The sequence below is a fragment of the Peromyscus leucopus genome, chromosome 11 (genome assembly GCF_004664715.2).
Source record: "Peromyscus leucopus breed LL Stock chromosome 11, UCI_PerLeu_2.1, whole genome shotgun sequence".
Classification (NCBI taxonomy): domain Eukaryota; kingdom Metazoa; phylum Chordata; class Mammalia; order Rodentia; family Cricetidae; genus Peromyscus; species Peromyscus leucopus.
In genome coordinates, this window is record NC_051072.1 from 48301867 (window position 1) to 48326677 (window position 24811).

General features: G+C 39.1%; 1 protein-coding gene across 5 annotated transcripts; it reads left to right on the forward strand.

Moving 5' to 3' along the window:
• The first annotated feature begins 306 nt into the window (after positions 1 to 306).
• Positions 307 to 22345, forward strand: LOC114703868 (general transcription factor IIH subunit 2). 5 transcript variants are annotated; one of them, XM_037209471.1, is made up of 17 exons: positions 307 to 447; positions 3375 to 3558; positions 4306 to 4392; positions 4921 to 4998; positions 5305 to 5341; positions 5537 to 5623; positions 6175 to 6225; positions 6577 to 6631; positions 9639 to 9744; positions 10885 to 10975; positions 11121 to 11208; positions 11636 to 11743; positions 12286 to 12349; positions 14341 to 14444; positions 15049 to 15151; positions 18461 to 18500; positions 22112 to 22231. In XM_037209471.1, the coding sequence occupies exons 3-17, from the start codon at positions 4337 to 4339 to the stop codon at positions 22229 to 22231; spliced, it is 1188 nt and encodes a 395-aa protein (XP_037065366.1). In that variant the 5' UTR covers positions 307 to 447; positions 3375 to 3558; positions 4306 to 4336. The 5 variants fall into 5 exon arrangements, with proteins under 5 accessions (XP_037065366.1, XP_037065364.1, XP_037065367.1 ...); XM_037209472.1 differs by lacking the exon at positions 307 to 447 and adding an exon at positions 498 to 681; XM_037209469.1 differs by lacking the exon at positions 3375 to 3558 and having other exon boundaries at positions 308 to 447; positions 22112 to 22345.
• The last annotated feature ends 2466 nt before the right edge of the window (positions 22346 to 24811 follow it).

Consider the following 24811-nt stretch of genomic DNA (forward strand, 5'->3'; position numbering starts at 1 on the left):
CTCTGCCAGTACCTCAACCACACCATATGCCTCTGCCTCCAAGGCTGCACGCGGTTTCCTTTTCCCGTGGAGCTTTTCCCCATCCGCTAGCATGGTTAGACGTTCCTGTTCTGGGTGATTCCCCAGCTGTCTTCTCTCTGGAAGACTCCCCTAGCTTTGTTCTCCCAGAGCCGATCACCTGAAGGCACGGTAAAGCTCGCGGACACCATCCCTCCCCAGCTCCCTTCTCCCGCAGCCTCAGCCCGCAGCCGCCAGAACCTTTTTTTTTGCGCGGTCCCAGCGCTCTGCGGAGGAATTTTGGCGGCGGCCTCGGACAGACGCCACTTCCGGTGAGGGTGGGCTCCTTAGGGCCCGTGAGTCCCTGGGTGGAGGCCGGCGCGGGCGGCACCGAGGCTTTGGAGGCTGGAGTGCGAGGCGGACAGGAGGGACCCGGAGGAGAGGACCGAGGTGTAATGCCGGGGCTGGCCTCGGGGGGACCTGGGAGGCGGAGGGAGGGGCGTGTGCAGGGCGACGGGCAGCTTCCGCCTGCCGAGTCCGGTACAGGCAGAGGAGCGTCCTCTGCACGGCCTCCAGTTTGCCTCGGACCTCTGGCTGTGTGGTCTGTGTCCGGCCCCAGAGCTGTCCATTCCTGGAAGACACGGACAGTAATCGCCCTTGTCAGTCATCCTCGTGCCAGGCAGGGTAAGGTGAGGCAGAGAGCCTCGCCAGTTGCCATGCGCGCTGCGGCTCTCGTGTTAAGCTGATGGCATCCCCAGGTCTTTCCACAGCAAACACACCGTGGACTTTTTGGCTTCTCGGGCGGGGGCGGGGAGGTGGGGGTGGATGGGTGTGATGGCTGAGAGTCCAGAAAACGGATTAGTGTATGTGCAGTTTGGGGAGTTTTTAGCTGCTTCCCTGTCAGATTGCCCGTTATAAGAGTTTTAATTAAGATGCCCTTTTAAGAGCCAAAGTTTGTACAATTTTTATTCTGTAGTTCTTATTTTTTCTGAACTTCAGAGAATAATAAAGAAACGATAAATTATAAGAAATAATAAATACTATAAAATATATAAATATATAAAATATATATAATATAATACAAATAATAAAGAAAACTACAAAGTATTTTTGATGTGGTGGAACCATATTTTAAACGTTTAAAAGCAATATTATACGAAGTGTGTGTGCACTCGCACATCCCACTTGTCCTGGGATGACCGGTGTACCCCACTGTGCCCATCTCAAGCAGAGTTCTCATTTTATTTATTTATTTATTTATTTATTTATTTATTTATTTATTTATTTATTTAGTTTTTCGAGACAGGGTTTCTCTGTGTAGCTTTGCGCCTTTTCCTGGAACTCACTTGGTAGCCCAGGCTGGCCTCGAACTCACAGAGATCTGCCTGGCTCTGCCTCCCGAGTGCTGGGATTAAAGGCGTGCGCCACCACCGCCCGGCCAGAGTTCTCATTTTTAGTGTTCACCTTAAGTTCAGAAAACAAGGTATCGGAATGTTCAGTTTAGTCATTTTATTTACTACTTGAGTACATCCGTCAGATGGATCGCACCAAGATAGTTACAGTATTGAAATAGCTCACGTTGTAAAATACTGTCACTTTTAGTTTTTCAAGATACCAAGGCTTTAAACTGGGATCGAGGGAGGCGACGTGGAAAGAAAAGATAGACAGGCATCTCCAGAAGCGGGATTGCTCTTTAATAGAGCAACGGAAGGGCCACAGTCTGTGGAAGTGGAGACTGCGCTGTGATAGCTGGGCCTTGAAGGTTTGGGCTTGAGAGGGGAAGTGCGTATGCGGGTGAGAGGCGCAGTGGATCATTTTCTGGCTTTAGATCTGCTCCTGCGGTTTCAGATAGGAACTGTCCGCGCTGGCAGTTTTTTTTGGGCTTGGGGGTTTCTGGGCAAGCATTTCCCAGATTGAGATATTTTTACCCTTTACAGGCAAATTCTCAGGTTTTCTGAGACATGCATCTCTTACAGAGATAATAAACTTCTAAATTCACTGGGAAATAAACAGAATTTAACTAATAATATTCGATTATGGCAGGTTTCATAAAAAAGCCCCTTGGAAGTCTCCACCTCTCTGACTTGTCAATCGGTTTTAAATTCCAGAAGTCCATGTCTATTCTTCAGTGAGCAATTTTTTGGTGTGTATGTTTTGTTTTCTGAGACAGAGCCAACTATGTATGTCACACCTTGTCTTCAACATAGAGCTGGCACACACCTCTAATCCCAGCACCTGGGAGGCAAGAGGCAGGCAGATTTCTGAGTTTGAGGACAGCTGGGTGTACATATTTAGTTCCAACCTAGCAGGGCTACATAGAGAGAGACCCTGTTTCAACCAAACAAAATAGAGACCCTCCTGCTTCTGCCTCCTGAATGTGGGCTATCTCGCTCTGCTCAGTTCTGTAGATTTAAAAACAAAGTTTCCAAGCCAAGTGCTCATACCTGTAGCCTCAGCACTTGGGAGGCTAAAGGAGTTCCAGCCCAGTAGGGCTACACAATGAGTGAGATCTTGTCTTAAGCGTTCATCATGACACCGCCCCTTCCCCATATGTATGTACATATTTCCTGTTTTTGGTGAATATGTGTTGTGTGTGTATGTATGGTTTAATCTGTGCATACCCTAGAAATTGATGCCTAGTGTCTTTTTGTATTGTCCGCCTTTTTTGAGATAGGGTCTCTTCCTGAGCCTGGAGCATATTGATTGGCGAGACTGGCTGGCCGCCAAGTTCTCCCACCTCCCCTCAATCTGCCTCTATCCTCTAGGGCTGGGATTACAGATTTGTCTGTATGTGAGTGCTGGGGATAAGAACTCAGGTCTTCATGTCTGAAGGAACCTCCTCCCCCTTCAGACAGGGTCTCATGTATCCCAGGCTGGCCTTGAACTCCCAGAGACCCACCTGCTTCTGTCTTCCAAGATCTGGAATAAAAAGAGTTCACCACCGGCTGACCCTAACCTTGACCTTTGACCCTGCTGTCTCCACTGAGTGCTGGGGTTACAAGCCTGTGCCGCCCTCAAACTGAGGGTTTTGTGCATAGTTGGCAGCACTCTGAACTGAGCTGCATCCCTAGCCCATTCCCTCTCTCCTGTTCTGTAGAAACAGTGTTATAAAAGGAGGATGAAGTATTGCTTATAGTCCTCATTACCTTTGTCCCTGCCAGTGTTAGAGGATGTGCTTTTGTCCTCAGTGCTTTGGCATTTACAAGTCCTTATGGGCCTGTGGGGAGGGAGACCTCCCCCAATCTAATGTCAATTTTTCACAACTACTTTTTAAAATAATATATTAAAAATGTATGTGTGGGATAGTTGAATATTAAATATCTTTGCTTCTTCTCAAAACGTACCTGGAGATTTTCTCCCTCGTTTGTTTTTGGTAGATGCGCCATCTGTATGTGGTAGTAGATGGTTTGAGAACAATGGAGGATCAAGATCTAAAGCCCAATAGGTTGACTTGTACTATTTTTGAGATAGTCTCATTTTGTAGCCGGACTGGCCTGGAGCTCACTGTGTAGACTGCACTGGTCTCAGACTTGCTGCTAACCTCCAGCCGGGATTTTAGTTGTGAGTTATCATCCTCAGCAATCTTGTCTTTAATTATTAAAGAAGTAGATATAATGTGAATATACATAATAATTAAAGGGCAGAAAACTCCAACTAATCTTAGTTCTGTCATGCAGATGAAATCATTTGTAATACTTACTATGTAGACCAAGCTGACCTCGAAAATCAGAGATTTCCATGCCTCTGCCTGTGGAGTGCACTGCTGGGGTTATAGGCATACACCACCACGCCCAACTGTAATACTGAACGATCAAAACTTTCCTTTTATTTTTTTTCCTTTAATAGTTAAGGTCATATTCCATATGTAATCTCCCGGCTGCCTAATAAACTTCTTTTTAAAAAATGTGATCATGAGAAAATTCAAGCTTACACAAAGGAGAGAAAGAACAATGAATTGCTTTGTATTGGTCACTCAGCTATAATAATTGTTGGTTGTGACTAATCTTGTACTTATTTATCAGAATTCTTGTCCAGTGACGTCCATGAAACAATTTTTATTGTTTTACAAGCTTCAAAAATATGCTTATTTTTACTGGTACCAGGTTTGAAACATTCATATCTTTTATTGGAAATAGGAAAAAGTTTCATGAGAATTTTGTATTTTCACAGAAGAGTTAATGAATAAACTACAAGAATAAAGTGTATTCTTTATTCTGATATTTTAAACTTTGTCCTTAACTATCAAGTAATTAGATTCATTTTGTAATAACTGTCTTTAGAAAACTTGTGATCCAATGTTTTTTACAGTGTTGGATAAATATATATCATTATAAAAAACATGGATGAAGAGCCTGAGAGAACTAAGCGGTGGGAAGGAGGCTATGAGAGAACATGGTAAGTAGAGAGTCATTGTCCCATGTTGTAGACATTGTCTCTTTGTCTTAACTTCAGTTTGATTGAAGTGTGTTTTATATATGTGAAAATTCATGCACCTCAATGTATAATTGAATGAATTTTTGAAGACAATTTACTCTTATGCATAGCTTTTGTCATAAACTACTTTTAGAACATTTTAATCATAGCAATCAGTTCCTTCATACATATTCCATTTCCACCACCTGTAGACAATTATGAATTTATGATTTGTAGATTCACCTTTCTTGTACATTTTAAGTAAATTTCAAAGCTCATTCATGTAATTTGTTTTGTAATTGCTGGTATAGTATATAATGTCCCATATACTGTTATACCACATTTTTGTTTATTTGTTCAGCATTTGATGGACATTTAGATCAGTTCCAATTTTTGGCTATTGCGGATTGTGCTGATGCAAACATACATATACAAATCTTTGTACATTTTAATTTTTATTGGGTTAGTATCTTTAGCTTATCTTTTCAAACAAATAAATAATGCTTACAGGGAAATTCTTAAAGAAGATGAAACTGGATCACTTAAAGCTACAATAGAAGATATTCTCTTCAAAGCAAAGAGAAAAAGGTACGAATTGCTTCTATGAAAGAGTTAGAAAAGGAAAATATATTCTTGAGGCCTTTCTGTCTGCTCTAGCCATCCTTAGCCCTTCTTTTTAACTGTGTGTTAGGGAAGCTCATCTGTAATTGTCTGACTCGGGGTAAAGAACTAGCGTCTAGCCCCCGCCCCCCCCCCCCCCGAAAGTGGTGTTCAGGGACTGTCCCTGTGTATTCCAGAAGCTAATAGTTCACTAAAGTACAGATTAGTTACTTCATTGAGTTTTTGGAGGCATATGGTGTTCAAATAAAGTATTTTTTTTTATAATTTTAACAGAGTATTTGAGCACCATGGACAAGTTCGACTTGGAATGGTATGTTTTGATTTTTTTCTTTGATTTGTGCAGAGATCAGAGAAATAGTCTGACTTGACAGAATAGATGGTAAAACAACTACTTTTTAAAAGAATATATTTAAAATGTGTGTGTGGGATAGTTGAATATTAAATGATATCTTTGCTTCTTCTCAAAACGTACCTGTAGATTTTCTCCCTCGTTTGTTTTTGGTAGATGCGCCATCTGTATGTGGTAGTAGATGGTTCGAGAACAATGGAGGATCAAGATCTAAAGCCCAATAGGTTGACTTGTACTTTAAAGGTATAGTAAAATCATTTAAATCTGCTAAGTGTAGGGAAAGATTTCATATATACATATATATGTTTAAGAATGTAGGAAATTTTGTTTTGCTTTGTTTTTCCAACTAATAACAAATGTTAACTACGTAGAAATGCTGCCAGGTCATTTTTTTTTTAAAGTTTATTTTCATTTTATGTGCATTGGTGTTTTGCCTGCATGTATGTCTGTGTGAGTATGTTGATCCCCTGAAACTGAAGTTACAGACAGTTGTGAGCTGCCATGTGAGTGCTGGGAATTGAACCCAGGTCCTTTGGAAGAGCAGCTAGTATTCTTGACCACTGAGCCATCTCTCCAGCCCAGAGTACGTGAGGGTAGATAGGTGTGCACAGTGAGAGTGAGTGAGTGAGAGTTGACAGGTGCAGAGTGAGACGCTGTCTCACTGATATCCTTGTCTCTTCTAAAAGTTGTGAGAAGTGCTGCTTAATAAATAGATTCTACAGAACACTGACTTGTTTTTTTATTGTCGCTGCTTTGCCTTTATATAATACTTCCTTTTAATTTTCTTTCAACAGTTGTTGGAATACTTTGTAGAAGAATATTTTGATCAAAATCCTATCAGTCAGGTATGTAGATAAATGGTAGAATTCAGAACTAGATTCCCATTTTGATGCCAAATATAATTTATTTTTAAATATGAGGTATATATTCTGTGAAGTATTAAGGAAACCAGATTACATACCTATTTTTGGTGTACTTAATAGTGAAGAGCAAAATAACTAAAAGTTAAACATATACTATGTTTTAATAATACATAGTCAGTTCATAGCTCGATTTGTCAAAACACCATTAGAAAACATTTCATGTATGTTCCTTATTTCTTTTACAGTTACTAATTGATAGTCCATGTATTTTTTTTTATGAAGAGGAAATACTTCGTTATATTAAAATAATTATGTTTTTGTTTTCATTTTGAGATTGGAATAATTGTAACTAAGAGTAAAAGAGCTGAAAAACTGACCGAACTCTCAGGTATGATAAAAGTATCTTTATAAGGTTCTTTGCTTACTTAACTCTGTAATCTTGCCCATGTGGCTTCCTGATAAGTAAAGTGAAACTTCTTCTATTCATTGTACGTGAACAACTTACTGTCTCTCGACTGAATTCTTGGGACCTACTATTGTTTCAAATTGAGTTCTGAAGTGTTGGATGTATTGCATTGGAAGTAAACATTTATTTAAATGTACATTCTTATCCTGAAAATAATAAGATAGCCTAATTGTTAACTATTCATAAAATTCACATAATTTTCAAACTAAAAATGTATAATTTACAAAGCATAAAAATTGAATTGGGCTATTTATGAATAGATATAGAAATGGCTCAGAGCACTTGTTCTTGCAGAGGACCTGAGTTAGTTCCCAGCACTCACACGGACACTCAGAACTGTCTGTTACTCCAGGGGACCTGACACCCTTTTCTGACCACAGACATGCAGGCGAAACTGTCATACACATAAGTAAATAAATAAAACATTTTTAAAAACTAATGGCAGTTTCTTTTGCCTTTATTATATATGCTGTTACAAATTTTTTTTTTTGTTTGTTTTGTTTGTTTTTCGAGATAGGGTTTCTCTGTGTAGCTTTGCACCTTTCCTGGGACTCACTTGGTAGCCCAGGCTGGCCTCGAACTTACAAAGATCCGCCTGCCTCTGCCTCCCGAGTGCTGGGATTAAAGGCGTGCGCCGCCGCCGCCGCCGCCGCCGCCGCCGCCGCCGCCGCCTGGCTGCTGTTACAAATTTATATCACTATATTTTGTAAAATATACTGTCCCTTAAATTAGGTTCTCAGTCTTCTCTATTAGTACACATAAGGGAGATGACATACTTTGTTCACTAATAGTTCTTATTCTAGCCATAAGGAATCAAATATACATTTGCCAAAAGTGCCAGGAAATCAGTTGACAATAATCCCCACTAAATAGTCTTAGGGAATGTTAGGGATGAGGCTTAATAAATAAGGCCCTGGTTTAATCACCAGGACCATAAGAAACAAAACCAGGGGCGAGAGAGATGGCTTAGTAGTTAAGAACACTGGCGGCTCTTCCAGAGGATCCAAGTTCAATTGCTAGCACCCACATCGGCCCATAATCACCTGTAACTCCAGTTCTATGTGATGTCATCTTCTCATCTGTAGGGACACCAGGCACACACATGGTGCACAGACATGTGTGTAGCCAGAACAGCCACACACACACACAGCCACACACACAGCCACACACACACACACACACACACACACACACACACACACACACACACAAATCCAAAACAAAAAACCCACAAATCAACTCAAAGTAATTTCACTGCAAAAGGAAACTGGCATATGTTCAAAGGTGGGCTGATTTCTCATGTAGCTGTTTCTAGGGATCCTGGCTTTGTCTGACTTCATTCTCTTAAGAAAAATGATGTCTTTTAATAGCCCCAAGTTTGTATGGCCAGTGTAGTCCATAGCTTCAGCATAACTTCAGTAGCATTTCTATTGGCCTTACTCAAGGTTTGTGTATCCAATGGCTGTTGGAGCAGCCAGGGAGATAAAATGTTTTTTTGGTTGGCTTAGATTACATGTTGTGCCCATAGCAGAATGGAAGAAGGTCAGCACCACAGACTACATAGGATTATCTTGTGATTGAGAGAGGAGTGTTCCTCTAAGGAAGAAGATGAGTCAACTCTCCTTTCTTTCTTTCCTGTCCTCAAATTCAAAGCAGTTTTCTATAGATGCCAGGGAATTCATATGTTGAGAAGGTGAAATAGCCTTTAGAGACTCTGATAAGCCTCTTGGACAGCTTATCTCTCTCCTTACAGTCAGACCATTGCTGTAAGCCACACTGAGACTGAGGTAATCTGCATTTCCCCCTGTGCCCACATCATGGTGGATTTGTAAATACTTTGTGTGGGATGGTAGTGGAGAAAGTGAATAGAGAACCAGGAGGTCTAGGTTTGGATGTTGGTGCTCCCACCATTAGGTAGGTCTGTGTCTTTCAACACATCATTTCACTTTCTGGATTGTTAGAAAATGAAAGTAGACAGTTTATACTAGAAAAGACCAAAACCATTTAAAAAATAAACCAGATGTTATACAAACCTGTATTCCCAATACTCAGGACTGAAGCAAGAGAATTACAAGTTCAGGCCACTCTGAGTTAGTGAGTTTGAGGTGTTCTGAGCTATGTAGTAAGATCCAATCTCAGGTCCTCAAAATTCAGCAAAACAAAACAGGAAAGGGTAGAAAAGCCTAGCAGTTACCTGTGAGTTGGTATGACAGAGTCTTGGTGATAATCTGTCAACTGTATGACATTCTTCAATTCTAGAAGCATTGGCAGGGCATAGACAGTCTCTTCAGATAGTCTTTCAGTTCTCTCAGATGTTACAGGAAGTCATACAGTTGCTTATTTGTTGAGTCTTCCTTTTTTAGATCTTTGTGAATACTTGTTTTCTTCCCCCAAGAAAAATATGGAATTAGGACATTTTTCATGAATATTTACCTCACTAATACAAATTTATATCTCATTGCTTTTTTCTTTGCTCATCTACATAAAAATTAATCTTTCAAGAAAATTTTTGCTGTTGTTTTGTTTTTTGACACTGTATAGCCCAGGTTGGCCTAGAACCTGCAATCCTCCTGCTCCAGAGATGCTAAAATATGAAAATACTGATCTTACAAATGATAAGATGTAGAGATATTCAGAGTAAAAATTATTCACTCTAGGTTAATATTAATTTTAAAGGTATACTAATGGATACAGATGTGCCTATATATAGCAAAATATATAGTAATATATAGCAGTATACATATACACACACATTATTTCAGTATGAAATGAGACCATCTACCAACATTTCTGATAAAAATGCAAATTGATAAAAATAGAAATTGAAGGCATTCTCCTTTAAAATCATAAATTTGTACAGTTGTAAACAACATGTTTTTCTATATTTATATAGAGAGTTTTTATTAAAAGTTATTTCATTTTTCTTCAGGAAATCCCAGGAAACACATAACATCTTTGAAGAAAGCTGTAGATATGACCTGTCATGGAGAACCATCTCTCTATAATTCCTTAAGCATGGCTATGCAAACCCTGAAGTTAGTATTTGAAAATATATTTATTTTTCATTATGTGTCTGTGTGGGTGTATATGTGTGTTGTATACATGAGCAGAGTGAGCCAGAAGAGAGTGTTAGTTAGATCCCTTGGAACTGGAGTTACAGGCCTTTGTGAACTGCCCAGCATGCGTGCTGCGATTTGAACTCTGGGCCTCTGCAGGAACATCTGTGCTTGTAGCTACTGAGCCATCTCTCTAGGCCCCATGTCTTTCTTTGTTTCTTCCTTCCTTCCTTTCTTCCTCCTCCCCTTCTTTCCCTTCTCCTTTCTCTCTTCTTCCCTTCCCTCTCTTCCTTTCTCGGCATTCCCCATGTTGCCTAGGCTGCCCTCCAGCTTGCTGTGTAGCCGAGGATGACCTAAACGCCTCATTTTCTGTCTCCACCTCCGCAGTGCTCAGATTACAGGCACGTACAACCATAACCAGTTTATATTATTATTTATAATTGTTTCAGATTTTTTTTCTATGAGTTGTATTGGGTCTTCATGAAGCCTGTTTTAACAAAAGTTAAGTAGGAAAAATCTAAAATGTCATACATGGTTTTTATTTTGATGTTGGTTATTTTTAATTTATATTTTATCAGTTAAAGTGTATCTGTAATGGATTTAGAAAAGTACAACAAAATTCACAGCAGGGCACGAGAATTATGAAAAAAAAAATTGAGAATGAATTGAATGGCTAGGCATGGCATTGCATGCCAGTAATCCCATTACTCCAGAGGCTAAGGCAGAAAGCTTATAAGTTTGGGCTATATAGTAAGACCCTGCTGAGAGAAAGATTTAAATTTAGATTTTTTTCTTTTTTGTTTTTTGAGACAGGGTTTCTTTGTGTAGCCCTGAATGTCCTAGAACTAGCTCTGTAGACCAGGCTGACCTCGGACTCACAGAGATCCGCCTGCCTCTGCCTCCCAAGTGCTGGGATTAAAGGTGTGTGCCACCACTGCCTGTTGAAATTTAGAATTTAATACCAAATAATAATCGTGAATTGGCTGTAACTTTATTAACATTCATTACCTCACCTTATAGCTTAAATGTATAAAGCATGTGTACTCTCCCTTTTGGATAAATTTTTAGCTAGTATAATTTGTTTGATCTGTTGGAATGTATCTTTCCCTTTCTTTATAGACACATGCCTGGACATACAAGTAGAGAAGTACTAATCATCTTTAGTAGCCTTACAACCTGTGATCCGTCTAATATTTATGATCTCATCAAGGTAGGACCAAAACTGAAACTAGACTCTAAAGAAAATGCTGTAGTAAATTTATCACTAGTTTTCAGAACACTATTTTTCAAAGTTATTATTCATAAGTATTTTTCTTTTTCTCCTGAAATCTTCCATCTTTTTGGATCTCATGAAGACCCTGAAGGCAGCTAAAATTAGAGTGTCTGTTATTGGATTGTCTGCAGAGGTTCGAGTTTGCACTGTACTTGCTCGTGAAACTGGTGGTATATATCTACTATCTTCAATAATTATAATTACTGTGTAAGAAATAATTTATTAATTAAGTAGGATGTTTTACACCATTAAGCCTAAACCATTTTATGTCTGTAGTCCAAAATATAGACCATTGATCTTTCTAAGCAACCACTTAAAATGCAAGGAATTTTCAGTAGGTCAATGTTTAGGGTTATAACTTTCAAAAAGTTAGTAACCTCACTATATGTAATACTTTGTAAAGACTGTGTAGCTTGGCTTTAATTTTAGTTACTATTATGCCTAGAGAATTTGATTGAGAGTTTACTTAAATTATTTTTTCAATGAAAAGTTACTTGACGTGGTTATGAATTGTATATTTTCATAGGATGAAACTTCTATAGCCTTACACAGATGCTCTTGTCTTTATAACTGCTGTGTTTTGCTTCTGCTTGTTAGGCACATACCATGTTATTTTAGATGAAGTCCATTACAAAGAGCTGCTGACTCATCATGTTAGCCCTCCCCCCGCCAGCTCCAGCTCCGAGTGCTCACTCATTCGGATGGGTATGTGTTTCTTTGGTGTTGGTTTGCATGTGTGCTTTTGTTCAAACTAGGCATTCTGTTTTCATTTGTGCAAGTTATCGTTTTAACATTTAAGAGTTTTTTCTTACTTGAGTCCTTTATAATAAAAATATGCATGTTGAAGCATGTTTATACAATGAAGAGAAATTTAAAGCTACCTATAGTCATGCCATATGCAAACACGTCTGGCCTTCTTGTTAAGCTAGGAAGATACAAAGGTATTTTATTTTCTTTTTTTGTTACACATTTTTTTATTAAGAGATTTTCTATTCGTTTTACATATCAACCACAGATTCCTCTGTCCTATGTGTAGCTAGATCATTTCCCCTTTTTCTTATATCTTGGAATTAGAGTTTCATCATATTATGATAGGCACATATATACTTAAGGGGTAGGAAAGAGCTTTTATACAACTTTGTTGACCTTCTGATAGGACTATTTTTAGATTCATAGTCCTAAAATTCTGTTCTTTGCTTATAAAAAAAAAAGTAATGCCTTACTTTTTTTTTTTTTAATTTATAAAGGTTTCCCTCAGCACACCATTGCTTCTTTGTCTGATCAGGATGCAAAACCATCCTTTAGCATGGCGTAAGTAAAGAACAATTGTCAGTGATATTTCATTTAAAATTCATTCCTCTTAAGTTTTAACTTAAATAGGTCTTAAAATATAATGATTTTCATAACCATAAAAAGAAATGACCCTCTTTGTATATGTCTCTGCTGTGATAGTCAGGATATATTACTAAATAAAGTGGTAAGGTAGAATGTATAATGTATTTCCAGTCATCTAAATTAAAGGTGGGGGAGGCGTGCCGGCTCATACCTGTAATTCCAGGACTCTGGAGACTTGAGACAAGGTGATAGTTTTGAGTTTGGGTCACTCTGGGCTATAGAATGAGATCCTATTTCAAAAAGCCATTTAAAAAAATAAAATAAAAATGCAGCTGTGGCCGGGCGGTGGTGGTGCACGCCTTTAATCCCAGCACTCGGGAGGCAGAGGCAGGAGGATCTCTGTGAGTTCGAGGCCAGCCTGGTCTCCAAAGCGAGTTCCAGGAAAGGCGCAAAGCTACACAGAGAAACCCTGTCTCGAAAAACCAAAAAAAAATGCAGCTGTGAGTAGATATATTTACTTGTTTATTCTAATGATAAAAATAATAGTGGGAATAGAAAGTAAAAAAAAAAGTTAACCTTGGTAGGTGCTTGGGTAACTTGAGGAGGCTCTTCTCAGAATAAAAAGGGAAGGAGAGCTGGGACAGAGCCACGTGGAAAAGGCTGCACACAAGACGTTTGGTAGAGCATAGTAATGGGGCCAGATTAGGTCAGTGGCTGATCTAGACCAGACTAGTGATACTTCAAACAGGTTTTGAATAGATCATTAAGTATCTGAGTTACCTTATTTATTTATTTATTTATTTTGGTTTTTCAAGACAGGGTTTCTCTGTGTAGCTTTGGCGCCTTTCCTGGATCTCGCACTGTAGACCAGGCTGACCTTGAACTCACAGAGATCTCCCTGGCTCTGCCTCCCGAGTGCTGGGATTAAAGGCGTGCGCCACCACTGCCCGGCCGAGTTACTTTATTCTAAAACAAAGCTCTAAATATTTATGGAGAAAAAAGTTAGCTCCCAGAACACAACAACTTACAACAGCTGACAGCATGTGGAAACGGCTGGGCCGCCAGCGGTGCCGATGTACATCGTTACATGCCGGCACTTGGGGGTGAGATGGGAGGGTCATGGCCACTAGGAGGCTGGCTTGGGTTATGTAGAGACCTGAGGAGAGATGGAGGTGGAGAGGGGCAAGGGAGGGGTAAAGGAGGGGGTGGGAAGGAGGGAAAAAGTGGGTGTGGGGGGAATTTCCCTAGAGAGAGAATAGGAGAGAACAAGGATAACAGAAAAATTACAGAATGGAAGCAGCCAGAAAACATTAGAATTAGGAGACGACGATTAAAATAGCCAATGTGAATACACTTTATAAAGTCTCTCAGTGAAGTGGAGCTTGAAAATGTGTAAAAAGACTCAAACTCCTAGAAATGGAGAGTATATTACCTGTGATGAACGTGCACTGGAGGGCTGGAGAGATGGCTCAGCGGTTCCTAGTGCCTACACTGGGCATCTCCAGGTCCAGGGGACTCTAACACCTCTGTCTCTGGACACCTATCCTCATGTGCACACACCCACTCACAGACACCCCCCCCCCACGGAATTAAACATAAAGCTTAAAAAGAAAAAAACACACTGCATGGGATTAACAGATTAGTTACTGCAAGAGAAAGAGAAAGTAATGAATCCAGAGACAGCAGGAGAAACTTCAAAATAAAAGGAAGACAGAAGGGACACCATCAGTGAGTGACGGGACATACATGTTTCCAAATGAAATTTTACTCATTTATCCATTTTATATATATATATATTTAGGCAGTGTCTCACTTTGTAGCCCTGACTGGCCTGGAACTCATTATTAGACCAGACTGGCCTTGAACTCACAGAGATCTGCCTGCCTCTGTCTTCTGAGTGCTGAGATCGAGTTAGATATTTTCTTTAGCTTTTTTCACCTTTTAAAAATAACTGTTTTCTCTCACAGGCATTTGGATAATAGCACTGAGCCAGGACTTACACTGGGAGGCTATTTCTGCCCACAGTGTCGAGCAAAGTACTCTGAGCTTCCTGTGGAGTGTAAAATATGTGGTAAGAACCCTGTTATTCTTTACGCAGGGAATTAGTATAAAGTAACTTCCTTTCTGTATAGCCGCTGAAAAAACATAATTATCGAGTCCTGCTTATTATGTATTTAATTTGTACAAAGGAAATAGAAGTAATACACTTCTAAGAATAAACATAGCATTATAGAAGTTTCATGATTCTCTTTCTGATAAATGTATTCTTTAAAAACACTATAATAGATTTAATAGTAGACATACTTGGGCTTTTAATAGAATCATCATATATAAGTAGAATGAGGAATTAATATAATTCTAAGATCTTCTTTTATTTTTGAGTAAGTCAGTAGTTTTCCAAGAGAGGTCATACATTTAGTGACAGAGTGAATTCTATCCTGGAATCTTTTTATTATGGCTACAGATAAAAAACACTCAAGATCCTAAAAATACTTGCATGCTGGATATGTAGCATAATGGCAGTTTTTTAGTGTGTGTGAGGCCCTAGATTTGATCCCCACCACTAGGAAAGTAGAAATAAAACACTTGAAAGTATTTTTCCTAAGTGTATCATTTGACTTTTCAGCGACTGTCTTATGAGGTTGTGCTTATTAATATTTCTGTCTATGCATTAGGTCTTACTTTGGTGTCTGCACCTCACTTGGCAAGATCTTACCATCATTTATTTCCTTTGGATGCTTTTCAAGAAATTTCCCTGGAAGATTATAAAGGAGAAAGGTATATAGTTTTTATTAATTTATATGTTACAGTGGTAAACTGTTTGAAACAATTATCACCTAAGGTCATATTAATTTGTGTATAAGAACTTCTAATATAGAAAATGAAATGGAGAATACTCTATTCCCAGAAGTCTGTTTATTTCCCTAAATCCACATATTTGTAGTTCAGAGTGATGGTGGGGAGTGGGGGCTGGGGGTGGGGCTGGAACGACGGCTCAGTGGTTAGGAGTATGTCCTGCTTTTGGAGGTGACCCAGATGGGGTTCCCAGTACCTCACAACTGCCTGTATTCCTGTTCTAGGAGATTCTGTGCCTTCTCTCCTACATGGGCATTTACACTCAGCTGCACAGCTGCACAGACCCACACATAGACACACATGCATATACATAATTAAAATGAAAAGAAATCTTTTTTGTTTGTTTGTTGGTTTTTCGAGACAGGGTTTCTCTGTGTAGCTATGGCTTTCCTGGAACTTACTCTGTAGACCAGGTTGGCCTTGAACTCAGAGATCCACCTGCCTCTGCCTCCTGAGTGCTGAGGTTAAAGGTGTGCGCCACCACTACCTGGCTTGATTATAGGAAATAAATATTTACTGTTTTCAAGAGCATCAGCATTTGGGAACATTTGATCACCAGATAATTATGCATCCATTCATCACTTTTCACACTTAAAAATAGTATAGAAGAAATTTCATATGCTGATGGAGAGATGGCTCAGTGGCTAAGGGTATTTATTTACCATGTAAGTATGAAGACTTGAGTTTGGATACCCAGCACCCACATGAAAAAATGCTAGATGTGGCCTCACTTTGTTGTAATGTCAGCTTTGGAAGGCAGCAGCAGGAGGACCCTAGGGGTTCCCTGGCCAGCTAGCCTAGCCATTCAGTGAGCTCCAGGTTCAATAAGAGATGCTGTTTCTTAAAACAAGGTAGAGAATGATTGCGGAGGACACTCCACTCCACATCAACCTCTGCCTCTGTGTGCACACACATACCATATAGGGAAAAGAAGTGATCTCAAACAGGCATGTCTAGATCACTTTTGTTTTTAAAAGTGCTTCATATTTCATGGATGTTTCGTTTATAATACATATATAACCAGTTGCTTCCTATTGAATATTTACCATCGTTTCTTTGCTATTAACAAGTAATGTTCATGTCTATATCTCTGAATATTTGTACAGAAATGTACATAACAAATTCTCAGGTAGAATTGCTGAGTCAAAGTTATATGATTTTGGTAGTGTTGTAAAATTGTCGTCTACCCCAGCCCCCGCAACAGGGTCTCTCTGTGTAGCCCTGACTGTCCTGGATCTCACGCTGTAGACCAGGCTGGCCTCCAACTCATAGAGATCCACTTGGCTTTGCCTCCTGAGTGCTAGGATTAAAGGCGTGGGCCACCACCGCCTAACACCAAAAAAGTCTTTTTAAAAGAGGAAAATTTGGGGCTTCGGAGATGGCCCAGTTGGTCAGGTGTTTACTATTGCTATGCAAACCTGAGGTCTGGAGTTCAGATCCCCAGCACTCAAGTAAGACCCAGGCCCAGCAGTGTGTACTTATAATCTTAGCACTGGGGATGCGGAGGATTCCTGGGCTTGCTGGTCAACTGATCTAGCCAATCAGTGAGCTCTATGTTCCGTAAGAGACATTATCTTAAAAATAAGTTTGAGTTGGGTAAAACAAACAATATAAGATGGAGATGAATAGAAAAAGACAACAAGGTAATGACCTCTGGCCTCCACATGTACCGGCATGTGCACCATCACTTACCTGTACCTCACACACACACATGAAGAAAGAGTAAAAGGGGCCTGGAGAGATAGCTCAGCAGTTAAGAGCACTGACTTTTCTTCCAAAGGATCCAAGTTCAATTCCCAGCACCCACATGCAGTGCACAAGTCTGTAACTTCAGTTCCAGGGGATCTGACACCCTCACACAGACACACAAGCAAAACACCAATGCACATGGAATGAAAATAAATAAATTAAAAAAAAAGAGAAAAAGCTATACTGTATTACTTGTCATAGCTGAAATATTTATAATATTTAATGAAGTAAATAGTGAATGTTGTTTCCTATAAGTTGATGATTTTAGAAATACCAACAGTGATATTAGTTATATATGTATACACATTATTAGGTCAAGAGGGTTAAAAGAGAATTAAATTCTTCCATGGAGGTTCATAGCTAGTACTTATAAAGACTTATAAAAAAGTTAAAACTGACCACTTATTAAGTGTGTCAGTTAAATTTTTAAAAAAGCTTTTGTTATTTTCACCTATGTGTATGTGTATGGACATATGCATGTGAGTGCAGGTGCTGGTGGAGGCTAGAGGTATTGGAACCCCCTGGAGTTGGAGTTACAGGAGGTTGTGAGCCATCTGATGTTGGTTTTGAGAATAGCAGCAAGTGCTTTTAATAGCTGAGCCATCTTTTTTGCCCTCTGTGAAGAGACTTTAAAGGCTTCTGGGGAGGTAGAAGTGAAGTGAGAATAAAATAAAGATTGCTATGTTTTTGTTTGTTTGCTTTTTGTTTTTTCAAGACAGGGTTTTTCTGTGTAGCCCTAGCTGTCCTGGAACTCACTGTGTAGACCAGGCTGGCCTCAAACTTACAGAGATTCACTTGCCTTTGTCTCCCAAGTACTGGGATTAAAGGTGTGAGCTGCCACCACCCAGCTAAGATTGCTGTTTTGTAATAAATTCTGAGAACCTGTGGTCAGGGATGATGTTATGCATTGATTTTAGGGCCTTGTATATGCTGAGGTTGTATTCTATCACTGAGGTATAAACCAGCCCCATTTCCAAGAACTCTTAACTCTTAAAACTAGTCCTAGAAAAAAAAGCCACAGGCATTCATTATACATAACATTCCTTGGTGCCCTTCTAGGGTTCACTGCTATTCACCATATTTTGGAGAACTGAAAAATAGTAATTCAAATATCTTTTGTAGGGACAAATTCTCATAGAATTTTAGTTCAGAAAGCATGTGTGTGTTTAATCTAAATGAAAATACGAACTAAGTTTTGGGTTATGTGATAACCTGGGACATATTGTATATTTTTTCTTGTTCTGAGGAATTATAAACGGGGTTTATTGGGTATACTGTGGGGGACAATAGGCTGGACTATAACAAGTGTGCCATAGCCCATACTGTAAGAATAAAAGAACTATTGACTTCTTAAAATGCTCCCTAAGGGTTGTTGTGTATAAATACAATTACTTATTAAAGGATTCTAGGTACTAAGATTTTGCTAAATTATTTTAATGAGTGAAAACAAAAAATGATTGTCAAACTTTTTTTTTTCTTCAGATTTTGTTATGGATGTCAGGGGGAATTGAAAGACCAACATGTAAGTTCATTGGCTTTATCATCATTAGGTAATACATAAGAAATATTGAGACAGTGACACTGTAGTAAGTTGTAAGTAGATTATTGAAGGCCAGGCTTATCTCAGGTTGTTCCCTAGAAAGACACTAAGTAGAGTTAAAATGGGAACAAAGTCATTTCAGTATTTTGTCATTCTCGTTCTAATTTACTGCACAGAGATTTTAATACTGTAGCTTTAGTTTTTCAAGGTAAGCTGCGTTAGTGTAGAAATATTAAAAATATAGTATTATACTTTAGAATCTTGTAATTTATTTTGAAATTAGCACTATGGGTTCATAAACAAAACATTGTGTTAGTAAGAAAATATTGTAAACTTTTTTTTGAAGGCAGAACCAGGTGCAGTGGTATGCGCCTTAGAATCTCAGCTGTTGGGTTGGTAAGGCAAAGAAAACACTTGACCTAGGAATTCAAGGTTAGCCTGGGCAGCGAAGTGAGCTCTCATCTTAAGACACAGCAGAGTTTACAGCTGGCCACGGTAGCACCCTGAGTGCTGAGATCACAAGCTTGAGCTACCGTGCCCTGCTTGCTCTCACAAATAAGGAGTTTTATTAACGTAGCTACAATAGCAGGTACATGATGTTCCAGCTGTTTAGGAGGCTGAGGCAGGAGGATCTTAAGTTTTGGACCAGTCAGGACAATGTAGTCCCATTTCTCAAAAATAGATATATAATAATAAAATAAATAGAAAGAGAAATGTTTTTTTTTTTTCATTAAATTTTTTATTCCTTGGTACCAGTGGAGTAGGTCGGTGGTAGAGCACCTACCCAGCATGCGTGAATCCCTGGGTTTGAATCCCTGCACTGAACAAGAAGGTTTTGCATTTTTCTCTGTCAGTAGCTTCATCCTCCCCATAGCTACTTTAAAAAAATCATTTGGCAGCATTAAAATGTATTATTATTAGTGTGTATGAGAGAATAATGTATATGTAAGAGTGTGAGCATATGAATGCCACAGTGCATGTGTAGAGGTCAGAGGACAACTTTTGGAAACCATTTTTCTCCTTCAATTTTTATATGGGTTTTGGGGATCAAATTCAGGTTTGTCTTGAATATTATTAATGGACCAGCCTTAATGATATTCTTCCCAGGGGCCCAGAAGAGAAATTATGAACAGCGAGAATTATTTTTGGGAAAAGAATCTGAGTACACCAAGCTCATTGTCTGTTTACTTTATTCCTCTATGACAAAATTCTATCTATACAGCTTCATCTCTGACCTCACATTCAGCTCCTCTCTGTGCCTATTTTTCCTGTCCTCATAGTTTCCATAAGCTCCTATGCTTTTGCCCTCATCTTCATCCTATGTTCCTTTGTCCTCCATCTATCCTTCCTAGCTCCTTACTCCTGGCCCTGATAAACTCTACAAGAAATCTGCCTTACCATCTACAAAATCTCTGCCTTTCTCTTTTCTTTCTGGCCATGCAGCTCTGTCTACCCTGTATAGAAAATCTGCCTTGTTTTTTCTCTCCTCACCACAACTCTCTGCCCCTAGGAATTCTGCCTCACTCTACTCTACCTGGATATGCAAAAACCTTATTTGTTCGGAGTCAGTTGCTCTGGAGTGCCACTAGGCCTGAAGGCAAGGGATAGTCTGAGCTTCATTTGCACAAGAAGCAAAGCCATGCATCTACATCCTGCTTGTCTCCTAGGATCTGTGGGGAAGTTAGTTACCTAGAGAGAGGATCAGCATCTTTTTGCCAATATGGTCTAGTAGTATGTGGACCCACAAGAATTTCATAGCAGAAGACAGCTGAAATATTAAAAACTGAATAACACCAAATATTCCATAATAAATGGCTTCCTCTAGAAAAATACCTTGAAATTTCTAGGTATAGCTTTAATATCCAGCTGAATCTCTGTAATATATTCTTATGGACTGCAAGAGGTTTGCATGGTAAATCGCTTTATGCTTTGAGCTCCATTCATCTATCCATCCATTCCTAAATAAATAAGTACAACCTTCTCTGTCTGTAGAATGCTATGCATATATGTTTTCAGGGCTGACCGTTGGTACTGGATAACCCATTGGGAGGATTATTTCTCCCACTCTCAGTGTTCCATGGTTGCTTATAGTTCTTGGTGTTTGGTTGATGTCCCATGGGCTTTCCTACAGCCATGTTAGCATGTCTGCTGGTGTCCTTATTCAGCTAATGTTGAGGCTGTCACATTAGTGAGACTTCATGGGTGTAGCTTCTCTAATATTCTTAGGAGACACAGTCTCACAACATACTCCCTGTTTCTCTGGCTCTTGGAATCTCTCTACCCCCTCTTTTGCCATGATCCTCAAACCTTGGGTGCAGGAGTTGTATCGTATCAGTTGGGACTGGACTCCACAACTCTGCATTTTGACTGGTTGTGGTTTTCTGTAATGGTCTCTATCTGTTGCAAAGAGAAGTTTCCTTGATGAGGATTATACTTATCTGTGGATATAAGGACAAATATTTAGAATGTAGTTAGTATTTTTGCTGGTTTAGTAAACTGGTGGTTGTAGGTTCTCCTCTAAGATCCATGATTTAACAAACCCTGGGTAGTTGGCTGGGTTTCCAGTACCAGGCATAATTTCCCTCTTGTTGAGTCGACCTTAAGTCCAATTAGAGAGCTGTGGATCACCACTAAAGTATTTGTGCCACCTCAGGGTTATCGTGCCACACTGACTACTGTTGTTGCAGTACAGGCTGGATAGGACTGTTGGTTGCTTTCCTCCTTTGAAAGCAAGTATGGACCCTAACGGTACCATGAAAGCTGGTCCTCAGGTCAGTTTTCATGTTTCCAGGAGGTGTTCCATTTGTCAGTTTTAAAGAACACATCTTTAAATGTTTGAAATGTAGTGATTTTTGAATCTGTGTGTTGTTGCCCTTAAAATCTTAGACCGAGGTGTAAGGACCCATGTATGTAGCGCTGATAAAATAATGCATTTTCTCTTTTTATATGTCTTGTGTGTGTCATTTGACACACTCTTGTGTTTTTTGGTTTTTTTTTTTAATTTTATTTTTTGTTTTGTTTTTTTGAGATAGGATCTTGTAGCCCAGGCTGGCCTGGACCTTGATACATGACCTTTGAGTTTGCGATCCTCCTGCCTCCACTTCCTAAGTGCTAGAATTATAGGTGTGCACCTACCCTGCCTCCCAGCTGTTTGTCGTATTCCTCCAGGTTTAATAGGGGATATAGCTTTTGAACTGAGAGGTCCTTCTCTAAGAATAGCCAAAGCTGGAGTGAGTTTTTGTGCGCTCTGTTTATTTGAATTGCAAATGCCTTCAAATCTAGTACTGGTTTTACATTCATGTGTCTTCCCCAAGTAGTTATTTAAAAGCAAGAAATTATGAATGTCCTATAATAGAATGGACTTTAAGGACTCAAAACAGTCACTCCTTACTCCTAAGGTCCAGCGTAAGAGGAACATATGTGTTGGGTTTGAGAAAATTGTGTTAGATTTAATACATTGGAAGTACTAAAGTATGTAGGTGGGTAGGGAGAATTGATGACCAGAGAGCAAGGCTTTAAATGTCTTCTGGCTGTGCTGTACTTAACTTTTGGAAACCAGTTTGGTTTATTCACTTTTCTCCTTTTCCTTGCAGGTCTACGTGTGCACAGTGTGCCGGAATGTTTTCTGTGTGGACTGTGATGTTTTTGTTCATGACTCTCTCCACTGTTGTCCTGGCTGTATTCATAAGATCCCAACTCCTGCAGGTATTTGAGTGCAATATATAGGACACACACTGAGTGTGTTAAGAAATTTTGTAACTGTAAATAAAATGATTTTTTTGAATAAACCAATTCTCTAATTAAAACATGAAAACACTTTGAAAGAAGAATCTGACCTAAACTTTTTGCTATGAAAATATATTTTTATTTATATTCTAACAGAAATATACATATAAATTCAATTAATTTGTTTTCTATTATTTTGAGTCATATTTTCAGTCTAACTCATGATTACATATAACTTATAATGTTAAATTGATGTCATAGTCTCAATTTTTTTGTTTTTAGATTTTTATTCACATGCTTGTGTAAGTGTCTGCATGAGTTTATGTTCACCATAAGTGTATAGGTACCCACAGGGGTCAGAAGAGGGTATCAGATTTCCTGGAACTGGAGTTAAAGGCAGTTGTAAACTGCCCAGTCTGGGTGCTACACACACACACACACACACACACACACACACACACACACACACACACACACAATCACACCAAATGTACCAAAGTAATTGATGTTTCTCTCAGGATTCATAATCATTGAGTTTAGACTCAGTGGTTCATTCTTTAAATTTATTTTATTTTATGTTCATTGGTGTTTTGCCTACATGTATGTCTGTGTGAGGGTGTCAGAAGCCCTGGAAATAGGGTTACAGACAAGTGTGAGCTGCTGTGTGGGTGCTGGGAATTTGTGGTGGTTTGAAAGAAAATGACCCCCAAAGGGAGTGGCACTATTTGGAGGTATGGCCTTGTTGGAAGAAGTGTGTCACTGTGGGGGTGGGCTTTGAGTTCTCCTATGTTCAAGCTATGCCCAGTGAGACAGTTCACTTCCTGTTGCCTTTGGATCAAGATGTAAGGACTCTCAGCCTCAGTACAGTGTCTGCCTGCATGCTGCCTTGCTTCTGGCCATGATGATAGTGGACTAAACCTTTGAACTGTAAGCAACCCACCCCAATTGAATGTTGTCCTTTACAAGAGTTGTCATGATTGTGATGTCTCTTCACAGCAATAGACACTGTAACTAAGACAGATTTGAACCCGGGTCCTCTGGAAGAGCAGTCACTGCTCTTAACCACTGAGTCATCTCTCCAGCCCCTCCCCCCTTTTTAATTAAAATTTTTTATTATAAAAAAGTACTACAGGGCTGGAGAGATGGCTCAGAGGTTAAGAACACTGGCTGCTCTTCCAGAGATCCTGAGTTCAATTCCCAGCAACCACATGGTGGCTCACAACCATCTGTAATGAGATCTGGTACCCTCTTCTGGCCTGCAGGCATACATGCTGTATTTTGTCTTTTTTTTTTTTAATTTTTTTTTTTTTTTAACAGAGCTGAGGACCGAACCCAGGGCCTCGTGCTTGCTAGGCAAGCGCTCTACCACTGAGCTAAATCCCCAACCCCCATACATACTGTATACATAATAAATAAATAAATCTTTAAAAAAAGCAGCACTGCAAATAAAAGAAGAATCACCTACCCAAATTAACCAGACCCAAAGACTAGACAACTTGGTGAACTTGTTTACAGTTTGAGTAGCTGGTTGGAACAGAAGCTGTGAAGCCTCACAGTGGATGTTATACTGAACTATTGCAAATACTGTAAAGCACTTATCCACCACCCAGACTGAGTTGAACTAGAAAGACAATTAATTAGCTTTCTATCCTTTCACACCTATCCTTCCTCATCCTCTCATATTTAGCCTTTCTTGCTCTCTTTTCTGCATGTTACACTGTCCCCACATATACATTTATTTATAAGTATATATTTATTATTGGTTAGATTCTGCATATGAAGAACATGCATTGTTTTTCTTCCTGAGATTGTGTGACCTCACTTAATATTATACATTCCAAGTTCATCCATTTTTCTGCAAATGTAATCACATTTTTCTTTAGAGATAAATTGTAGTCCATTATATGTATATCAAATTTTTATTATCCATTCATATGTTGATGGGCAATGAGGTTGATTCTAATTCTTTGCTATAGTGAATAAAGCAACAGTAAACATGGAGTGTAAATGAGGTTGATTCTAATTCTTTGCTATAGTGAATAAAGCAACAGTAAACATGGAGTGTAAATATCTCTATGGTAAGGTATGAAGTTCTCTGGGTATATGTGAGGAGTGAAATAATGTAATCATATGGTAGTTTTAGTTTTATTTATTATTAATTTATTTATTTTTGGTTTTCTGAGACAAAGTTTCTCTATATAACAGTCCTGCTATCCTGGAACTTGCTCTGTAAACCAGGCTGACCTCAAACTCACAAAGATCTGCCTGCCTCTGCCTCCTCTAAGTGCTGGGATTAAAGGTGTACACCAGCACTGACTGGTTAGTTTTAATTTTTTGAGGACTACCCAAGCTCATTTCCACAGTGTCTATATTAATTGTCATCCTTCTCAATAGTGAATAAAGCTTCCTTTCTCTCCACATCTTTTCCAACATTTGTTGTCAGATTTATTGATGATAGCCATTCTGATTGGGATTAGGTGGTATCTCAAATTAGTTTTAATTTGCATTTGCCTGATAGTTAGGGATATTGAACACTTTTTTTTTTTAAATTTTATTTTACAATACCA

Bases quoted from the DNA above. Each gene is read 5' to 3' on its own strand.
- LOC114703868 (XM_037209471.1), top strand. From the start codon at position 4,337: ATGGATGAAGAGCCTGAGAGAACTAAGCGGTGGGAAGGAGGCTATGAG. The intron at 9,745-10,884 runs GTTAGTATTTGA...CTTTCTTTATAG, and splicing joins ATGGCTATGCAAACCCTGAA to ACACATGCCTGGACATACAA. The intron at 10,976-11,120 runs GTAGGACCAAAA...GATCTCATGAAG, and splicing joins ATATTTATGATCTCATCAAG to ACCCTGAAGGCAGCTAAAAT.